Source organism: Pithys albifrons, chromosome Z, assembly GCF_047495875.1.
Source record: "Pithys albifrons albifrons isolate INPA30051 chromosome Z, PitAlb_v1, whole genome shotgun sequence".
In the NCBI taxonomy this organism is placed as follows: Eukaryota; Metazoa; Chordata; class Aves; order Passeriformes; family Thamnophilidae; genus Pithys; species Pithys albifrons.
The window spans coordinates 18,896,071-18,917,178 of record NC_092497.1 but is presented as its reverse complement, the minus strand read 5'-3'; the positions used below and the strand labels follow the sequence as shown (position 1 = coordinate 18,917,178).

At 39.9% G+C, this 21,108-nt stretch overlaps 1 protein-coding gene across 2 annotated transcripts in view; it reads left to right on the top strand.

Annotated features, from left to right (window-relative positions):
* The window catches only part of PLPP1 (phospholipid phosphatase 1), a 62,182-nt gene that overhangs the window by 19,326 nt on the left and 21,748 nt on the right, over positions 1 to 21,108 (top strand). Inside the window, exons 2-3 of one of the 2 annotated variants that reach the window (XM_071581599.1) lie at positions 8,385 to 8,536; positions 11,890 to 12,170. In XM_071581599.1, the coding sequence (XP_071437700.1) occupies positions 8,385 to 8,536; positions 11,890 to 12,170 (433 nt within the window). The remainder of the gene's footprint in view (positions 1 to 8,384; positions 8,537 to 11,889; positions 12,171 to 21,108) is intronic. The other variant, XM_071581597.1, reaches the window with a different exon arrangement.

The following is a 21,108-nucleotide window of genomic DNA, read 5'->3' as shown; positions in this document are numbered from 1 at the left end:
TGTTTAGAAAGTAATTCTGTATAATTTAAAAGTCATGTTTACTTAGGGATTGTAGATTGCAACTCTCTAGGAATATTTTGAAATGTATTTGTTCTGGCATTTTTGGTCTTTAGATGTCTGGACAAGACCACCTTTTTCAAATATAAAGGACAAATTGATGTCAGTGTCTTTCTCTCAGAGTGAGGTTTAGCTATGTATTTGTAGATGTCCTGTTCAGTTGGTCTTTGGTGACTTCACCTCCAAATTGATTTTCTCTTCCTCCAGTCACGTTTTTTCAGACTGCTGCCTTCAGTGACACTGATGCATCTTCCCTTAGATGTAAGAGTAGGTGAGATTAGGGGAGGGAGAAGCACAGAACAAGGGAAACTTCTTCGAGACACTTTTCTGGCCAGAGGAGCAGAACAGCAGTGTAACTTGCTGAGTTTCGTCTGCTCCCTCTACCAAGTTCTGAACAAGGTTTCTGTAGTTCCTTGTGAAAGCTTTGTCTGGCAGCCCAGTTTGGGAGCTGAACATTCACAACCCACTGGTGTGTTTCTGTTACGTGATGGACTGATGTGTGACAGGACAAGAGTTCAGGTCTTCTAACTCTGCCAAAGTGGTGCACTGAGTTTCTGGGAAACTTCAGTAGTTTGCCACGACTTGCTGCTACCGAAGCAGGTGATACCAATGCTGATGTTCTTGACAGGGGAAGTGTTTATTAGTAAATACTGTTTTAATAAAATCACTTCTCCGGGATGACCTCTGCTGTTTGGGATTTCTTTCAGACAAGAACATGAAGTGCCTGTAGGACTTACCTTTTGTCTGCATTCAAGGTGGAGAAATTATCTGGTAGTCAGGTCACACTGATTTCTAATTAGTTTAAACACAACAAAAAGGCAAACCCAAAACATTCTTAAGTTTGGATTGGCAAAAGCTAATGTCTTAAGCATCAATATGTCTTCCCTGGGTTGGCCCCGCGGTGTAAAGGAGAGCACTCTGGACTATGAATCCCAAGGACCTGAGTTCCAGTCTCAGTGGGGACTGTCCGCTGGCAGTTCAATGCCTCCCTGCCATCCCATCCCGTCAGATCTCGGATGCTCAGCAGGGTCAGCCCCGGTTAGTACTGGGTGCTGTGACAGTCCTGAGAACTTCACTCTCACTGTCCAAGCTTGCTGGGCCATGGCAAATGGACCTTAGGACTTAAAAGGTGGGGCCAGTTCTGGGCACGCTGTGCCTCACGTAAAAAATGCCCTGCGCAAGCTGGAAGGGCACACCCATGTGGGGAGAGCCCTGCCCAAATCTTCGTTCACTAAGTCTGGCCATACATACATACATACAAGATGCCTTTCCAAAAGAGACCTGTGTTACTTTGCTCCTGTGCCAGCTTCAAGCTGTTACACTTTAGGCTTAGTGTTTGGCAATGTTTCCTTATACCACATGCAGCAGTGTTCTGACTGAAGCTTTCTGCTCCTACAGATCAGCACAGTCGTACTTCAGAGGCAATTCACTGATTTCTTTTCTGGCAAAAGAAACAAATCTTTTATAGTCTGTTAATGAGAGAGATCCATTTTGCAGGGAAACTTTGATGGATAGCACCTATTAGATTAAACAAAATAAGCATTTACTGGGCTAATTTGTATGTGTTCAGGGACAAATGTAATCACTGCTGTGGTAGAGGCTAATAAATCGGCGGACTGATGAAACGTGTTCAAGACTGTTAGGTTGGTAGATATGCTCTTCACTTTTTCAGCGATGTCAAAGCTTTATGGCCCACTGTTGATAGTTTTGCGACTCACCTACTTTTTGACACTAGAGAGAATTTCAACTTTTAGGTTTCAAGTTACTTGTAAGTGATGCTTTAAATTCTCTGCTTCTTACTTGGTAAACTTTTTGAAAAAGTTTATCTTAATTGTCTTTTGGCATATTTATGGCTTTGGAAACCTTTTGGGAATGTTGTTGTGTCAGACACATACCCACTGTTTCCTGGTGTCAGTCACATCTGTTCTCATCCTAATACCTTTGATACACCAGGAAAATGGGAGTACTCAGACTAAAGGCAGCACTTCTTTTAGAAAATCTCATCAGTTAGATTTGTACATTCAAATGATTACTTCACCAAAATCTTAAGAAACTAAATAGTCATGGGATTAGATAAGGAATCCTTAAAAGTATAAGTAATTCACTAAACTGTGAGAAGTGCACACTAGAACTAAGTACTCCTTGACCTTTGCAAGGGAGGAAGCTCTCTGGGAGTCTGCCCTGTTCAGTATAGTCATAAATGCCCTGCAGGAGAGGATGTGCAGTGAGGCAGCAGAGTAGGGAACTTGGAGCAATAAATACAAAAGATGGCAGTAACATAGTTGGTGAAATATGGCATGGATAAATGTCAGGTGATACCTTTCCTGAGGAGATTGGAAAGGACAATCTGAAGGAGATGTATAATCTGATGTTCTTTCTCTTCAGGGTGGTAATGGTCAGCTTTTAGTTCTGTGGAGAGATCAACTTTGTGCCCAGTAACAGTGAAGAAACATAATCAAGATTAGAAATTTGTAAAGACACAGACCTGTGTTATACAGGATATTTATGAAAAAAAATTTAGCATGATCAGTCAGAAACCACTCCAGTTTATGAGGAAATCTAATCCATTATACTGTATGAGTCAGACTTTTGGACAAGCGTATTATAATTGCTTAAATACTTAGTCTTACCAGTTGAGCTACTTGTGTTTCCATGTTGTATATTCTCACTGAAACATTTCAGAGGCCTATATTTTCCCCCTACATCTTTGTTACAAACTGTGTTAGTAGTTCCTTAATTCTTGGTTGCTTGTTGGATTAGTATTGCTCTTTTTTGTGATACCTACTGCTTATGCAATTGACTGATTTACAGCCCTTGGACTCTGCTGAACTATGCAAAACCAGACTCTTCTCGCTTTGGAGATGAAGGATGCACCCTCGTAGTCCTTTTCTGTCTGCATTTAAGACAGATGAGTTGAAACCAAATGTGTTCTGGGCCCCTCAGTTCAGAAAGGATATTGAGGCGCTGGAGCAGGTCCAGAGAAGAGCAACAAGGCTGGTGAAGGGACTGGAGCACAAGCCCTATGGGGAGAGGCTGAGGGAGCTGGGGTTGTTTAGCCTGGAGAAGAGGAGGCTCAGAGGTGACCTCATCACTGTCTTTAACTACCTGAAGGGAAGTTCTAGCCAGGTAGGGGCTGGTCTCTTCTCCCAGGCACTCAGCAATAGGACAAGGGGGTATGGGCTTAAGCTCTGCCAGGGGAAATTTAAGTTGGAGATGAGAAAAAATTCTTTCCACAGAGAGTAATCAGGCATTGGAATGGACTGCCCAGAGAGGTGGTGGATTCACCATCCCTGGAGATTTTTAAATGCAGATTGGACCACGCAGATTGAGTGCCATGATCTAGTAAATGGACTGAAGCTGGACCAAGGGTTGGACTCGATGGTCTTGGAGGTCTTTGCAACCCAATCGATTCTATGATTCTATGAATACTCTTTCAGAAGAAATTTTTGTCAAATGGTTAAAAGTGTTAATGGCTTTGGAAAGGATTGTCTAATGGTCACACTAAATTGAGGTACAACAACCCCAGTAAGCAGGTATTATTTTCCCCCTCTTATTTTGAACTGACATGCTCCCAACTCAACCTCCAAGTCCACAACTGTGAACTCATTACTGCACAAATCTCATCTGTTCTCTTACTTCAGTCTTTAAGAGTTGTTTTGCTGGCAGAACTGGCTAGCCTTGATCCTCTGCTGTATCAGAAAATTGCCAGCTCTGTCAGCAGTACATCTGCTAGTTACTCATTAAGGGTGCATATGCACTGCATAACATTAGCTTGTTGGCTTGATCCTTGAGATTACCCTACAGGTAACCTCTTCCCAACCTTATAATTTCACATGTGTGTTGCCATTTTCCCTTTAGGCAATTTCTTCACTGTTACAATTGACTTAAAAAAAGGTATAAAAAGGTGTACAGCAATTATGCTTGTTGGTATTGTCATAGGGGAAGTATTCAGCAGAGAGCCTTTACTGCTGCTTTGCCATCTCCACATCTTATGTAAAAAGAGTACTTAAACTCCACAATTTCTTCTGCTTTCTGGTAAAACTGACCCCAAATAATTTTTACTAATTAATTCTCTGTTTTAATGTGCTAAACTTTGCCCTTAGGAATTGTAGCTTGTTTAGGAGCAAAACAGATACTTGTAGGATATTGTGAAAGCTTTCTTTTACTTACTGTGAGAATATGACTGTGACAGATGAGCAGGATTTCTTTTCACAGTGATCTGCTGTTGAGTCTGTGCTACTTTTTCTTGAGAAACTACTTTAGATGTTTATGTGAATAAATCTGTCAAAGTACACCACCTCCTTATATTACTGTGGAAATTTCTCCCTCAATTGTGTCTGTGAGGCGAGACATTGACACTAGTGATAGTTGTAGCATTATGAAGACTAGTATCATTTGGTATCTTCAGTTGCATCCAGGCTTCCTGCACCAGGAGCTTTCATGCTTAGAAAGTTGCTGCTGTGATGCAAAAACTTACACTTGCCTTCTGAAATTATGGTGTCTGTCAGGGCAAAAAAGTAACGTGTCTATCACAGCTACAGGGAAATGCTACTGTGATACTTGCTGTAATGAGAGGCTTTTCCTCTTTATCACTTAAGCCAGTTCCTTGCCTTATTTATCTTGCTTGTACTAATGAAAAAGCCAAACTGTATTTTCCTGTCTCTCTATTGTCTTGAAGCTAGACAGAGAGACTTTCATGGCAGAAAATATTTAAGATGTGTATTTGAAATAATCTTAATTTGATTTTACAAATTAAAACACCTTGAAATCTCACAAAACCAGACTTTGCTGATTCATTTCAAACAGCATAAAATCCTAAGTACTGTGGGAAGTTTCTCTTAATGGCTTCACTTGCCAGAAACAGTTGCAGCCCATCTGGTTTGTCTTTCACATTTCTCCTCATTCCCACTAGACAATAATAGTGAAGCCAGTCCACATGTGTTTAAAGCAGTAAATTAGACCTGCTATATGAAACATGTTCTGAGGGATTATGTATTGACATTGGAAAGTACATTAACCAAAAAGCCTGTATTGGCATAGTTTTTAGTGCTAAGGATTGTCTTGGATTGAGTGAAAGGTAAAACACAAGTGTTGTAGTTCCGTGACTTCAGTTTAGTTTGTGTGATCTGATCAATTTTGCCATAATCTGGTTTTTAGAAATTACAAATTTTCTCTTAAGCTTTCATGGAGTGTGTCTTCTTTCAGCACTGAAAAATGCTGAGAACAGAAGTAACAAAAATGGCTGGAGGAGTTACTTCTTAAATCTAACACTTCATGATGTTCCCTATGTAAGCTTTTTAGCAGTATTGTATTTCAGTGCATGTCTTCCAATTAATGGTTGCTTAATGGTAACTTAATGGTTACTAGGTTACCTGGAAGGGTCAGTAAAGGAGGTGTAAAGAAATTACAAAAGTGAAGGCATTTTAAGAACTTGATTTTAGCTGGTTCATATTTGCTTACAAAGCAAAACAAAAACAAACCTTGAGTTGTTTGTTATTTTGTTTGCATGATCTGGATACAGGAAGATAATATGAGCAATTATGGCTAATTATATCATAATCTCAGTACTGCTGAAAAGTGAGCATGTACACACAGATCAGACAGCTTCACTTTGCATGGAAAAGCACATACCATCACTGCACAAGGGACTTCATTCCCATGATCCATGTAGCATTGCTTTCCATTTCTGATTTAGCAGCTGGCAATCACATTAAAACAAGCTCCCACCCCATCCCTACTGCTGTGAATAACCCCATCACTCTGAAAATTTTGAGTCTTTTGTCTTGAGAAGCTGAAGCATTCAGGTGTGGGTAAGGGGCAATGAGGAGTAACCTCCATGACAGGATGATGCAGAGCTGGTGATAGGATGTCAGTAACACTACCTGACTACAGTCACAGGTGTTTGTGGCAGTGTGCTGAAGCTGTGATAAGGGTTTTTTAGGTTGACCTTCATTTTGGGAACAATTGCTTTACCATGATTATCAAAACTAGCTACTCTAAAGAAGTAAACATAAATAATTAAGAAACTCTCATCTGTGTATGTCTGTTTCCCCAGCTCTGGAGTTCCAAAGAATTCACTTTCATCAAATATTCAATCTTGAATCTTGATGTCAGTGTGTGCGCGGACGAAGGATGATGTTTTCATTCCATACCTATTTTATAGAGTAAATGGTTTTGGAAACACCATGGCATTATGTTGGCAAGTCACCTTCCCTCACCATGGCTGCACATGCTTCTGCCTCCTCCATTGCATAAGTCAGCTAAATACTAAACAAGTCATGAAATACCATGACATCTGTCACACCACTAACACAATGGAAGAGCAAAAATGAGGACTGGGCTGCAGCATTTTGCAAAGCCCTGCTATTTTTCCTATTAAGAGAAAAGGAGAGGGGATTTTTTCCTGGTAGGAATGGTTATGTTTTTGCACTGCCCTGCAGAGTCCAGCTCCAGGGCTCTGTGATGGCTGATGTCTGAATAGTGCAGTGTTTTGGTGAGGCTCTGGCTTGGCTCTTAGCCCATCTTGCTGTCCTTCTGCTTTGTTGGTGTACTTGGATGGCTTCCAGAGCTAGGTCAGTTGTAGTCCTGCTGGCATGGAACTGGAAACAACCCCTCTTGACAATGGCAGTGGCTTTTTTCTGCCACTTTCACAGGGGAGATTTTGCGTGATACTGGTTTTATGACTGTAACAGTGCAGAAGGCACGTGATTCTGTGTGACAGGCTTAGCTGGAATAACCCCAGAGCTGCTTGGTCATGGAATAGAGCTGTGTCATTCATCAGAGCTCACTTCAAGGGAATGTCTACATATGAGCCATTAGTTTGTTATTTGTTCTTCTTGTGCCTGTTTTCAAACTGAAGCATTCATTTAAGCACGTTATGTTGTGAAGAACAAATTTTATAGCAAATCAGTGGGGAAGCCACAGTGTGTATCGCTGGTGATGGGCCCAGGAGTCAGGCTTAGTTTGGAGGACCTCATGGGTGGAAGTAAAAGGGGAAGAGGGGTTGAAAAGGATCCTGAATCTCTTCCCTGACTGTTCTCTTGCTGCTTGAATGGTATCTTTTTTATGTTCTTTCTTTTTCTCCTGTTCTTTGTGTCTTTACCTTTGGTTGTACACACTTATTTGGGGCTAGCTGTGTATCTCAAAAGGAGGAGGTAGGCTATGCCTTATCACAGAGGTCCTCATGAGAGAACTGACACTACAGCAACGTCTTTCTCTGCTGGGAAGAAAGGATGGAGGCTGTTTTTATCTTTCTGATCACTTACTGATAGGTGGGATTGTCTGCCCCAGGTAATTTTGGTTGTCTAAAGAGTATGCAATTTATATGCAACACTGCTGAATTTTGAGCACAAAATAAAGGGCTTTTATGCCACTGGGCTGTACATCTGTAAGTTGAAGTTGGTTATTTATTGTCATGTTGAACAAAGTTCTTAGTAGTTATCAACTTCTTTTTTTTGTGCAGCCATTTCTTCCTGAGAGTATTCATCTCTGTACACAAACAAATCGTGCAGATGTTGTATGTGTGTCAAGGATGGAGGAACAGAAATGTGATTCTATTAGTTTGTGTTAGCTTTTATCCTGTTTTGAGCTTTTTAAAAAAACCTTGGCCATTCAAATGTTTTGGTTCGTGTTATGGATATCTTGAGGTGCAATCGCACACAGCGTTGTGCATCTTCATGTTGTGTCCTGTTGATACTAGACTGAGCCAAAGACATCCTCTTTGGAAGAGAGAGGAATAAAATCTCCATGTCCTGAGGTTTGTAGGCCTTGCGCAGTGACATTGTTTTAGGGAGCTATCTGATGTGTGTGGAAGTGAAGGGATCGCATGCATGTGTAATTTCCTTTTTTCCATATTCCCAAAAACTCCCTCTGCGCTTGCAGTCCCTGAGAAGCACCTCTTTTCTGCTTTCTTGAAATGCAGTTTATGCTCTTCTGGCCTGTAGAGCTGACCAGAGAAGGTGTACAGGAGCAACTGTTGCTCTCTGGAATATAAAGAATATTTGATAATTGTGACATTACAGCAGCTTGAGCAATCCCGTGGTTGTCACGGAGGTATTTGCTCAGTCCCAGTTTCGGCTCACTTTCATACGTGATGTGCCGTAAACACGAAGGTGACAGCAATCCTGCCCTGCTCTCCCTCAGTCAGCAGTGCTGGTCCTGGGAGCTGCAAAGTCAAGGCAGTAGTACCTGGCCAAGGGAAGTGCATAACCTTCTAACTTTCTGCATGCCTGTTCCTCTTTATGCACTTCTCTTTGGAAATGTGGGGGTGTAATCATCGCCAGAGTTTGTTTTGCTTTTGTAATGTGTTTTGTATTCCTTTTTGCCAGCTGGCTTGCCTTTTGCAATTCTCAGTTCAAGACGTACCCCCTTCCAGAGAGGAGTTTTCTGTAGTGATGAATCCATCCGGTATCCATACAAAGAGGACACCATTTCTTATAAGTTGTTAGCAGGAATAATTATTCCTTTCAGTATAACTGTTGTAAGTTCAACTTTTCTTCATTGCTTTTGATTTCAGTGGGGGTGGGGGAGTGGGAGGAGGGGCACTTTGTTAATACAGACTTCTAAAACTGTGTTCCATAAGATTTCTCAACTGAAAAAAAAATTGTCCTCAGTCTAGGTGCTAATGCAGTAGAAATGGTGTTCTGGCAAGAAAAACTGAAACGTTTGCTTTAATTGAGATGAACAGCTAGAATTATAGAACAGAAAATACCTTAGAAGCTTGGAACTGTGGTGGCTTAACTCTACAGTCTGAGAGAAAAACTTCCTTTGTTACCTTATTTGTTGAAAATAACACTAGTAATGTATTGTAAGTGACTGTCTCAAGTCCTTTTATTTTGGGACCTGTTACTTTCAGAATATGAATGTGTGTGACCTAACAAATCAGCATTTTTGTCTGCTGCAAAGTCTTTGGGAATTCTTCTGTGTGAGGAAGTGTAACAACAGTTGCTAAGCTATTTAATAAAAAATATTGTGGCTTTCAAACTGGTGTTATCAAAAGGATAAATGGAATAAAAAGAATAACTAGCTGGAGAGTTCTTTCCTGAATGTTTCCTTGAAGGTCAGGATAAAACACTGGGCCTGTTTGTGAATAAGTTAATGTGGGGGCTCACTTTGATACTGCACCTAACCTGGCTGAAAACAGGGTACTGTTCTTTTTCCCTCCTCTTCACACCAGATCAGTGAGCTGGAGAGATGCCCTCTGCAACTACAATTTTGAGAACTCTCTCCTTGACCACAGCTCCTAGCTCAGCTGAACTGTCTCACCTATAGAGTGACTCTCTATTCTTAATATTTAATTATATGCTGTCAGCTGAGATAACCTAATAGCTTACTATGTGTGGACAAAAGTTGAGGTCCTGCTGTTACCCCATCTGTTGCCACCTCTGGTGGCTTGTCTGAACCAGAAAAGCTTGTGTAATTCCTTGGCCTGACTGAAAACATCAGCTTTCTTTGAGTTACAGCCAATGCAAATGGCTCCTGAAAGAATACCAGTGCTGGGGCAAAAAGTGAGGGGGGCATGTCCTCATGAGCAGAGGGGACAGCTGGACCTCTTCAGTTCACCATTTAATGTTTTAAGTCTGATGTTCCAACAATGGCCCTTCAACAGGGGCCTCAAAATCCCTGTCCAGATGAGCTTAAATGCTTCAGTCTGTGCTGGTGACTCTTGAGTGGCTTCCAAGCTCATCAGAGCCACATTTTGGGCAGTTAAAGCTCGTACGCCAATTAAAATTTTCAGGTGAATAAATATTTATCCAAGTACATTTTAAAAATCAAAACTGAGAAGGTGCAGAGAAATGTACAGCTCAGTATTGACCAGCTATTTCTCTGGGCTAGCGGGTTATTATGAGGTAGGATATTGTGACAATCTAACGGGGTCTTGCATAAGAACTGCATAGGTTTTTATCAAGGTTCCATCTTAAAGATCAACTTGCAGCTTGCTTGCTCTTGGGTGGAATTTTTTTCATAACTGTAGAAAGATAAGCTGAGAATTGAAACTGTGACTTAGCTGGTTTCCCTGTTCTTGGAAAAGCCACTTACAGAAACTTACAGAAATAGTTCCGGAGTGGGTGAAATTTTGGGGGGTTTGTGTGTTCTGTTAACTGGCAAGTATTTTATGCTCAAGATCCTGCCATTTAAGATAGGACTAGGTTTTTTCACCCTGTTACTACATTTGGCAGTCAATATTGCCTAAGAGCATCATGCTTGGTCTCAACTGAAGCCTATCTATCTTGTTATTTCATTTCTAGAACAGGTAAAACAAACGAGTGAGGAAGAACAGAATAGAGCAAGGAAAGACTGATGTTTTGCCCTCAGTACTTGACTACCAGCAATTTGCAGGTCAGAGACTTCCTGACTCAGAAAAGGCTCCACTGAATATAGTAATTTTTAATGGATATATTTTCTTTGAATTTATCAAATCTCCATTTGAGCCTCTATGAATATTTAGCTAACAAAGTTACCTTTGCACCATCAGGGTCTGTCTTTCAGTTGTGAAATCAGGCTTTTCTGTCAAGATTGCTTCATAGTCAGATGGTAAAGGCAAATGTTGATATCCTTTACTCAGTGCTCAGTCAGATTATTGAAGATGAATACTCTGATGTCTGTCCAGTAAAGTAACTACATTGACATCAACTAATTTTTTGTCACCTCAGCTGAGGTAAGTCACCTTCTTGCAGGTTTTGTAGCAATGTTCTTTGACAGGGATTTATTACTTACCTGTCATGGTTGTGACACTTCTGTTCAGCTATCTCCCTTAAGAGCTTACTTTCTGGATTAGGTAGATTGTATATGTGCCTCACTGAGAGCTTTCTCAGCTTCAGTCCATATTCTGGTGTCTCTCTGCTTCAGTCCTTGTATGGTGAAGGGTTATAAAGCCTCAGTGTCATGCATCTGATGGTGTTCTCTGTGCCTTCATGTGCAATGCCTCTGGCAGCTACTGTGTGCCTTCATTCACCAAAGCTCTGCTTTGCTGGGATTCAGGACTTGGCACTCTCAAGTGATATACAGAGCCGTAATTGAATTTTTACATGATTTTTACCTTTGCATATATACACACAGTCCCCCATACATCTGATCATCTGTGTGAGTTGAGCCTCTCTATACAAAATGGTTCAATATCCAAATGACCCAGACTGAGATTTTGTACTTGGTATAAGGAAAAGACTTACTTTCTGCAAAAGATGAAGTTGTGGGAAAACAAAACTAAATCTTGTCAGCACTTGATGCGTGTACCTTGGACACATGGAGTGAAAAATCCTTGGAAAGACATCACTAATACCCGTCTTTCCCTATTCTCATTAGTTTTCTTCTCTCCTCAAAGGATGTAATTTTCCTGAGGAGTAGGAAATTTCTTTGTTAAAATGCTTGTCCTTTTACATCTAGAAATAAGGTCTAGACTCTTCAGAATGGTTTCTGGTTTCACTAAACTAACAAATGTAGAAAACTTTGCTCAGCAGAAATTTTGTTGAAAAAGATTCAATGTAGAATAAAGTTATACTGGAGAAAATGTCTGTAATTAGGGTCATGCCAAATAGTATGGGTAAACGTTATTTTGAGAAGGTTTTGTTTTAATAAGTATTCTGAAAATCATTAATACTAATTAATACGAAGTTCCATGTGAAGCAAGGTAAGGTAAAGGGATGCTTTTCTTCTGCATGAAAGTATTTCAAGGTTGGACATGGTTACTGGTGACTCTTGGAAAGTTTAAATTTGCAGCTTAATGTTTATAAAAAAATATTTCTGAAACTGCATGTCTGAGTATTAAGAAAAATAGAGTAATGCCTTTCTTTCAAAGTGGTTGTCTTTAACTTGTTGTCCTTGTTTCTCTTTCAGATAATCCTAGGAGAGAGTCTCTCAGTTTTTTACAATAATGTGCACTCAAATTCATTTGTCAGAAATAACTACATAGCCACTATCTACAAAGCCATTGGGACCTTCATTTTTGGAGCAGCTGCTAGCCAGTCATTGACAGACATTGCCAAGTACTCCATAGGCAGACTGCGTCCTCACTTCCTTGCTGTGTGCAGGCCTGACTGGGCACGAATCAACTGCAGTCTGGGTTACATCGAGAACTTCACTTGTCATGGAGACAAAGCAGCAATCAATGAGGGGAGGTGAGTCTGACTAACTTGCTTTACCTGGTTATATAATACGTTTCTTGACTTGAAAGAAGGAGTTTGGTATTGCTACTGCTTTCTTTTTTTTTGCTTCTCCTAGAATAAATTAATTGTGATTAATTTTAAACTTTGACCCCTGTCTAGACACTGGGATGGTTTTTTTCAATTTGCATAAGCGTGTTTCATTAATGTACAGATAAATTTGTAAATAGCATGTTCATTTCTGCTTATTCAGAAAACGTAGGTGATGTTCAGTTTCAGTTAGAAGAATTTGAAACCTGCCTTCAGAACTGATGTAGAATAGCAAGCAAAATATTTTGGTTTTAAAATTAAAGCAGTAAAATCTGCATGCCCATATAAATATATGGAGGACTATTAAGAGAATCACTCTATTAATTTTTCTCATTATTAAGAATTTTTTCATCTTAAACACTTTCCTGCCAGTTCAACTGCAGCAAGAAAATGTTGAAACAAAAACAAAGCATCTGACACATGAGAGTTTAGTCACTCATTTTAAACAGTGTTGAGTTGAGCTTTCTGGAAACCTTACCTTTACAAGAAACTGCTTGCCATTCTTTTTCCAGAAGTCCTATACAGTCTTAAATAGAACTTTTCTCTGTGAGTAGTTTAAGTACTTGTGTGTAGGTTTTGCTTACTGTCTCCTGTGCTCATTTACTCTTTTAGCATGTGTTCCTTGTGAATTCTCCAGTAGCTTGTGTGGTGTTTGTCAGAGCCATAGGAAAGTATTGATTTGGTGGGGGACCAGATCTAATTCTAAGTGATGCCCAGTAGCTGCTCAAAGGTGCCAGGAGTCATTTTTATTGTGAATGGTTGTTGATAGCAGAGGAGCAAGTGCATGGATAGGCAGTGTAGCAGGACATTGGGTTTGTGTGGTTGAGGACTTGGCAGTGGGGGGATACAGGGGTGGCTTCTGTGAGAAGCTGCTGTGTCTGACAGCCAATGCCATCTGGCTCCAGGGTGGACCTGCTGTTGGCAGCCAGCATTATCCTCTGGGATAATGTATTTAAGAAGCTGAGGGAAAGTAACTGCGGGAGACCAATTGCACCTGGAGAGAGGGGTGAGAACACATGAGAGCAATAACACTGCAGACACCAAGGTCAGTTAGGAGGAGGGGGAGGAGATGCTCCAGATGTTGGAGCAAAGATTTCCCTGCAGCCTGTGGTGAAGCAGCCGTGCTCCTGCAGTCCATGGAGGTCCACAGTGGAGTAGAGATCCACCTGCAGCCCATGGAGGACCCCACAGTGGAGCATGTGGTTACCTGAAGCAGTGTGTGACCTTGTGGAAAGCCCAGGCTGGAGTGTGGCAGAACCAGTGGCCACATGGAGAGAAGAGCCCACGCTGAAGCAGGTTGCTGGCAGGATTTCTGACTCTATGGGACATACAGGCTGGAGCAGCTCATGAAATACGGTGGCCCAGAGGAAGAACTCATGTTGGAGAAATTCATGGAAAACTGTCTTCATGGGAAGGACCCCACAATGGAGCAGGGGAAGAGCTTGAGGAGTCCTCCCCCTGAGGAGGAAGGAGCAGCAGAGATACCATGTGACAGCATGACTGCAAACCCCCATTCTGTGTCCACCTGCATTGCTGGTGTGGGGAGGAGGGAGAGAGTGGGAGGTAAAGTTAAGTAATTCTTGGAAGAAGGGAGGAGGGAGCTTGGTTTTATTATCCTACTCTGATTATAAATTCAGTTTATTTCCCCAAGTTGAGTCTGTTTTGCCTGCGATGGTCATCAGTATGTGATCTCTCCTTGTCCTTGTCTCAGCCCATGATCCTTGTGTTGGGTTTTATCCCTTGTCTGTCCAGTTGAGAAGGGGAGTGATGGAGCAGCTTTGCTGGGCACCTGCTGTCCAGCCAGGGTCAATCTGCCACAAGCAGATAATCCTGCAATGAGCAGAACTTCATGCAGGTACTAAGTAGAGAAATTGCAGTTTGTTCTTTGAGAGATTAAAGTGGAGGGGTGTGCTTCATGTACAATTCTTTGTATTACTATTGCCCATAATTGTGTTTTGAAGACTTCTGTTTACTTCTTTCTTTCTATATCCCCTGCACTTGTTATTGGATGGCCTGGGAGTAGCCCTGAAGATTCAGAATATCTGTTAGTGACGAATAACTCTTCACTGTTCCAACATATACATAACGTCCTTCTGAAGACTTGCAATGATCACTTTCCATATGACCATCAACTTCAGTTTGGAAAAAAGGCAGGATAAAAGAAGGAAGATTTTCAGGAAATGTAGGGGTGGGAGGAAGAAACCTCTTAACAGCATGTCTGTCAGACTTTGAAATGTTACTGACTTTTCAAGGGTCTGACTTGTAGTAGCACAACCTTACAAACTGAAACAAAGATGTTGCCTCCTCAAGATAACAGATTGTCTTGGTACCTTGTCAGCTATGCACATTTTAGTGTGGTGAGTTAGCTGAAGTAATTCCCAGAAATAATTTTTGCAGAGTTTAAAAGAAGATGAAATGGTAACTTGAAACACAAGAAGGTGAGAAGACAGGTTACACTGTGGCAGGAGTAAAGTATTTTCACTTTTTTTTCTTCAGCTCACTAAAAGTGGTGTTTATTTTTATTATTCTGCTATTATCTCAAAAGATACTTGTCTGAGTTTCAAATGAAATGAATCTTTAAACAAATTGCACCTTCTCAGGTGCTCTGTGAAACAATGTTCTATGGCTTTCAGCAAGTAGATGGGGTCAAAATTCAATCTGTTCATGGTCTGAGTATTTAGTTTAACTTCTTCATGAGTCTCAAAATGCTTCTCAAATGTAAACAGAGACATGGAGAAAATTTGAGTTGATTGTGATGACTGAAATGGCCCTAAAATAAAATTTTCTGGGCTTTGGGGATTGTGAAAAACAAGGGTTAGCTTATGCTTAAGCAAAGAAATAGGTTTTTCTTGTATGAGAATATCATGCGGGACCAATGCCATAATGATCACTTACCTTTTGTTCTTCCCTGTCCTTTGGAATCTCAGACTTCCATACCAGAAGCAAGATCTGTTTGTCATCTCTTAACTCTTAGGTTTGGATTCCCAGCTACTGTTGGGTTCCCTTTTTCTGTTGGCCCTAATTCTACGTGTGGAATGATGTGAGAGGGATCTCCTTTCTGGTCAGAGCTTGCCTTGAAGTGTCCACCTCAATGTGAGCTCCTTATGGGGCTTCTGCTCTCACCTGAGGCTTTCCTGTGCCCAGCACGCTGTAAACAAAACGTATGTTAGAGAGTGGTCACAGAACGGTAAGAGAGATTAAAGTGGGACATTGCCCTGTGCAGGTGGATGACCTGGATTCAGTGACCCAGTAAATCCTTCAGGGTTTCCTATGGAAATTTGTCCCTGCATCTGGAAGGTTGGTTTCAATGGTCTTGGGTCAGCTGCCTCCATACAGGCATGTGCCTGAGGTTATTAACCTTAAAGTTAGTAACCCACTTAGAGGGGAGAGTTGGATTGCAGTAAGTTTTACTGCAGTTTGGAAGAGGTCAGTAAGTTCTCAAGCTGTGTAACCCAGAGGTGAATTTCTAGATCAGTTTGACAAAATTATTAGTGGCAAACTTAGTACCATGTTCTCTCATTTGCATAAAGCCGCAAGTGTTGCACATAAATCATATGTTCTGAATTGAGACTGTTATTCCACTATAGTAGGAGAATTTGAGATTCATTTTGAAAATTTTAGGGATTCATGCTTGGTTATACAGTCAAAAAGACAAATCTAGTATTTGTTTACTATTTCATTGAAAACAGTGTAAAAATCCATGGTGTGTTTCTACTATGCGTATTGTACTCTTTCAACTCATTTCTTTCTATCATTTTATACTAATCAAACATATGAAATAGTTCTGGTGTGCAGCATCCCTGAGTAGATCTGACCTCTGAAATAGACTTAAGTGTATGTGTGTTTGTGTGTGTTGAAGAGATAGGTGTAAGATGGAAATTTTTAAAGGACACGTTTTATGGAAATTAGATAGTCAGCAATTGTTTCCATTTCCTCCATAGCAGTGTAAAACTGAAATAGGAAACTTTTAAAGTACTTTGTTTTTTCCCACAGGAAGATTAAGGAGTATGCTGTGAACTTTTTTGTAGGGATGGGATGTGTAAGTTTGGGTTCAAAGTGGGTTCAAAATACCATTTGAACAAAACTTGTAGAAGATTAAACCTGAGAAAACAACCTGTGTTTCTGGAAGCCTGTAAGTTATGGTTGAAGTCTGAAAATGTTTTAGGCAAGCACATTGTGTTCCAGTACTGTTTATGTAAATCTGATGCTTTCATCTCTTTGCAGATGTCTACTCTGTTATAACACAGCAGCATGAGGGAAAGGTGGTAATTAGGTTTTATTGTCCAGCATCCAAAATAGTGTTAAAATCCATGTGTTTTTTATCTGAAAGATAAACCAGTGGACTTAGGCTTGGTCTAAATGGGCAAAGTGCCCATGAGTCATGATTAGTTTTGGTAAGGTTTCACTTTCTAACCTGAGCTTAATAAAATGTCTTGTTTGCTCTATAGTATGCTGAAAGCAGAGTCCTCTTCAGTTTTAAATAGCTTAGGTTCTCCTTGACAACTTTTGGAGTGTGTTTGCACGTTGAGTACTACTAGTGGTTAAACTAAGCTGAGGATCACAAGTACAGTTGTGTGCTTAGTAAATCTTATTCTTACCTGTTGAAGGATGCATGTAAGAGCTGGCATATTATACTTCACAATTTGTAGCACTTGCAGACCTCTGAAATACGTGTGGAAATCACCAGTTACATTAAAAATTTCTAGTTAAATATTAACATTAGAAAATGTGTTTTTCCTCTGTGCCTCTTTGTAAGGCAGTCCTTTCTTCAGGCCATGTTTGGCATTTAAGCTTGGCACAGAAACTTGCTATGAGCTACTTAATGGCACTTCTTCTGAGGTGAGTAACTCGAACAGAACTGCCTTCTCAAGCTTTGATGGAAGTGTTGCTAGCTTTGATGTCAGCTAGTTGTGTATTGATCTTTGTAATATTCCCGCTAAATAAACATTAAGAGTAGTAACTCAGTAAAGGTGCCTGACCTGTGAAGGGGATTTCTCTTTTGGGTATCAAAATAGCAAAATTCTCCTTAGTTCATGTAGCACAGTTGAGTAAGATACATACTTTTAAAATGTAGTTGTACAGAAGGATACAGACTTCACATCATGGAATTTCTTTACTGGGATACAGTGGCTTGTTTTGGTGTTCTAGAAAAGTAAATTTGATGTACAAGTAAAAGTTTTGTTGTCTGGGAGTGGAGATGAAAGTCAAGGTGTCCTCCAGTCACTGGTGTTTGCAATTAGCATGTTACTTTTAGTATACTAGTATGTACTTTATTGTCACTGAATTGCCTTTGAGGTAATTCCTTTAGCAGCTATAAAGATAATGATTTGCCAATTGACAGTTTTCTGTTGCAAATAGGCAAAGCAGTCTCAGTAAAATAGGTGGTTGTGCTGTAACCCACATGAAATGGTGGGGTGAGGGAACAGTCTCTGTTAATCTCTAATCTCTGTGGCTTTTGCAGCTTCCATTTTTGCTCAAATATTTTTCTTCTGTCTTGCTGCTTCTTGCTTTTGCCTCGCTTTGAACAAGTTGGCAAAATACTCAAATTCCTCAAGGAGGAGTAGGAAGAGAGGACAGATGATGACTTCATTCCTTGTTGGTAGCTAAGGCATATGTCCCTAACCCATCTGCTCTAGCTGGTCCGTGGCAGATTGTTTGTGCATCCTGTTTGTTAGTTTGCTTGCATCCAAAAGGTTTAACAGAAACCTCAGATGCTCAGCAGCAGGAGCTGTGAATTGGGATTTCACTGTTCCTTTGGTGAGTGCACTTTGCTGTAGTTGCTGGTTGTCCAAAATGAGTGAAGCTTGATTGTCTAGTAGAGTGATAAAGGACAACATCAAGGGCTTTTCTTTTCCTTTAGTATATGAATTGTGGGTAAGTCTTCAACACTCAAAAAAGCTTGTGTTGTTAGAATACCTTAACACTTGATTGCTCTGGCATAGGTTTATTTTTTAGCCGCTGGTAGCAGGGGAAAATAGCAACATTATAAGGTATTTATTCAGTTAAATATATTCAGGATTTGAAGATGGGGATGGGTTACTGTAACGTACTGATACATGGTGTGGTGATACTAACTAGTTGCTCCCAACTGATTTTGTCAATCAGGACTTGCTTATTCAACCTTGGTTGCTTTTATGTAGACAAGACAATCTCCAGGTGGTAGGATTGAGAATCCAGAAGACTTACTTGACCAGACCAACCTGAACCTGGAAAAGGTCAATGTTAATTGTGTCATCTTAAGCAAAGAATGAGTATTTCTTATTGCTTATAAAATCTAATTTCAAAGACAGTAAATGTGGCTTAAATAGTAAGTAATCTCAAAGACCGTAAATGTGGCTTCTGTCAATATTTTTTTTTGAGAAGGGTGCAGACTTAGTGGTCGCTTTCCTCCAGTTTTATACAATTTTTTCAACAAGTAGATAAAAACTAATTAAGGAAAAAAATCAACACACCCTAGCCTCCCCAACAAAAACCCATGCAAAACTGAACAAAAAGTCTTCCAAAACCAACTAAGAATACCAAAACCTTAGAACTGATGAGTTGTGTGTGATTGGAAGAACATTTGAATTAGTCTTGTTTAGTTCTCAAACAATGCAGCAGGTGCTATATGGAGCTTAGTTATTTTTAGAACTTAATTTAGGATTGTGCTGTCATTTTTGTGTCATTTTTATAAACTTGGCAGCACAAACTGCCCATTAAAGCCTTGTGTAAAAGTCAGGTATATTGAATTTGACACTATTTAAATCTATACTATATCCACAAAATGGTAAGAATAAAATTTGCGGCCTGAATTACGCTGTTTTCTTACTCGGTGTCTACTGAAAAGATTCGCAGGGACAATAATGTGCTAGGGTATAATAATACTCTAATTAGTGCTTATGCAAATGATGTCTCCCTAGAACTTCAAAGCTTTAAAGCCTATTTCTTTAAATTTTCTGGTTTGAAAATATTTTCCTGCAGTAAAAATGTAAAAAAAAAAAAGTCAGTTTTCAACTCTGCAACTGTTGCTGGTGCTGTGTCGAGCTTACAACCTTGGAAAGTGAAAGACTTATTTAACATGTTCCTCTTCTCCCTATGTAGTGTACCTGGTGTGCTGTTGTCCCATAGTGTCCATAAAAATCCCTGAAACAAACTAACTGGGACCAATTCATGTAGTGGATAGAAGCTGAAGAATCAGTCAGATACGTGACAATTGGGTTGTAAAGTTATTCTTCATAGTTTGGGATTAATATGAATTATGCAATTTTGATAACTGTATTTCAGGATGATTGTTACTTGGAGGTAATGGTAAAAGCTATTAAAAAAACCCAAAAACCAAAATCAACTTTCTGAAATGTCACCAGAAAAAGTAATAAATAATTTCAGAATACAAGTATGCTGGCTTCTCTTGCTTCTCTTAAAAGATTGGTTTCTACTCATTCGAGTATACCTTAGAGGGAACTTACAAAATCTTCTGAAATGTTGTCTTCTGACATTTTCATTGAGCCTTTCTTTTCTTACTGCTGAACTCTTTACTTCCCCCTGCCCCTCTCTTTTGCCTTATTATTGATGTCCACATAATCTTGAAAGTTGTGGAGATATGATTACAATGCCTAGCAAGAATGGGTTAAGTATTTCTGTAATACAGAGTTAGCTGTAGAGTTTTCACAAAGCCCTGTGTATACTGATTCATTTAAAAGCCCTTTCTTTAACCAGGAGACCCTTTTTAATCTGGGGGACCCCCTGGGCCCTTAGCACAGCTTCTTAAAAGTATCCCGATAGCATCATTTGCCTCTTTCAGCACAACTGGATGCAAACCATCCAGTCTTGTGGACTTGCAAGTCTGGCTTTTAAGTATTCATGGTTAGATGATCTTCGACTAGGTATTACCTCTCCTCTCTGAATTTTACTACTGGGCTTGAAGACCTGTGAGACTGAAAAGATCATTCTCTTTGCTGACCTTCTTTTTAATGTATTTGCATTTTGTTTTTATGCCTGTCCAGCTGCACCTTATTAAATTAAAAGGAGAAGGGTCAACATACGGTTTATTTTCTTAAAACCTTCAATTCACTAACTTTTGCTCTGGAGCTTATTTACAGAGCTCTTATTTAAGGTGCAGATTTGGAGGCATTTCTGTCTCCTAAAGCATCCATTTCTGGCATATTGTTGGCTTGCTTTGTTTCTTCTATTGAGATATACATATGAAGACTTCATCTAATTCATATATGAGATCTGAATTTCATAAATGCCAGATGTGTCCCTTGTGATGGAATTTTCTTGTCTGCAATGTAAAAATCTGGATTAAATTTCAAACCTGGGTAATTGCTTGATCCAGCTTTTGGGTTTTTTAAAAAATACAATAGAATTTGGAGGTCTTCAGGAAAGCAGTTCAAAACCTTCTTTCACATTTTTGATACTGAAATATTGACACTAGATCCATAACAAAGCAGTTTTGGTGTTGTACAAGGAGACAGTTCAGGTTTGTTTTTCTGAAGCTGGAGAGGCAGTGTTCATTAGAGAAAAAAAATCTGTATAGCAAACATCTCACCCCCACCCCACCATCATTTTGTGCTCTTTAAAAAGCAGAAAGCAGAGCAGTTACACACATCTAGCAGTGATCTATAATCTTCATGTAAACCAAGTAGCCTTTTTTCCGGGAATATAAAGTGCTTAAGCATCATGGAGCTGCTGTTGGACATGGAACAGCTGCAGATGGGAAGGCGTAAGCATGACATGATAATGCATAAATTTGCTATTCCTTGATCAGCACACTGCAAAGCTGGGAATAGAACGTAGGGGTTCAGATCTTTTCCAGAGAATATATATGTAAGAATATATGTGTAAATGGTCTTCTGAAAGATTAACCCTTTAAGCAAACAGCCTC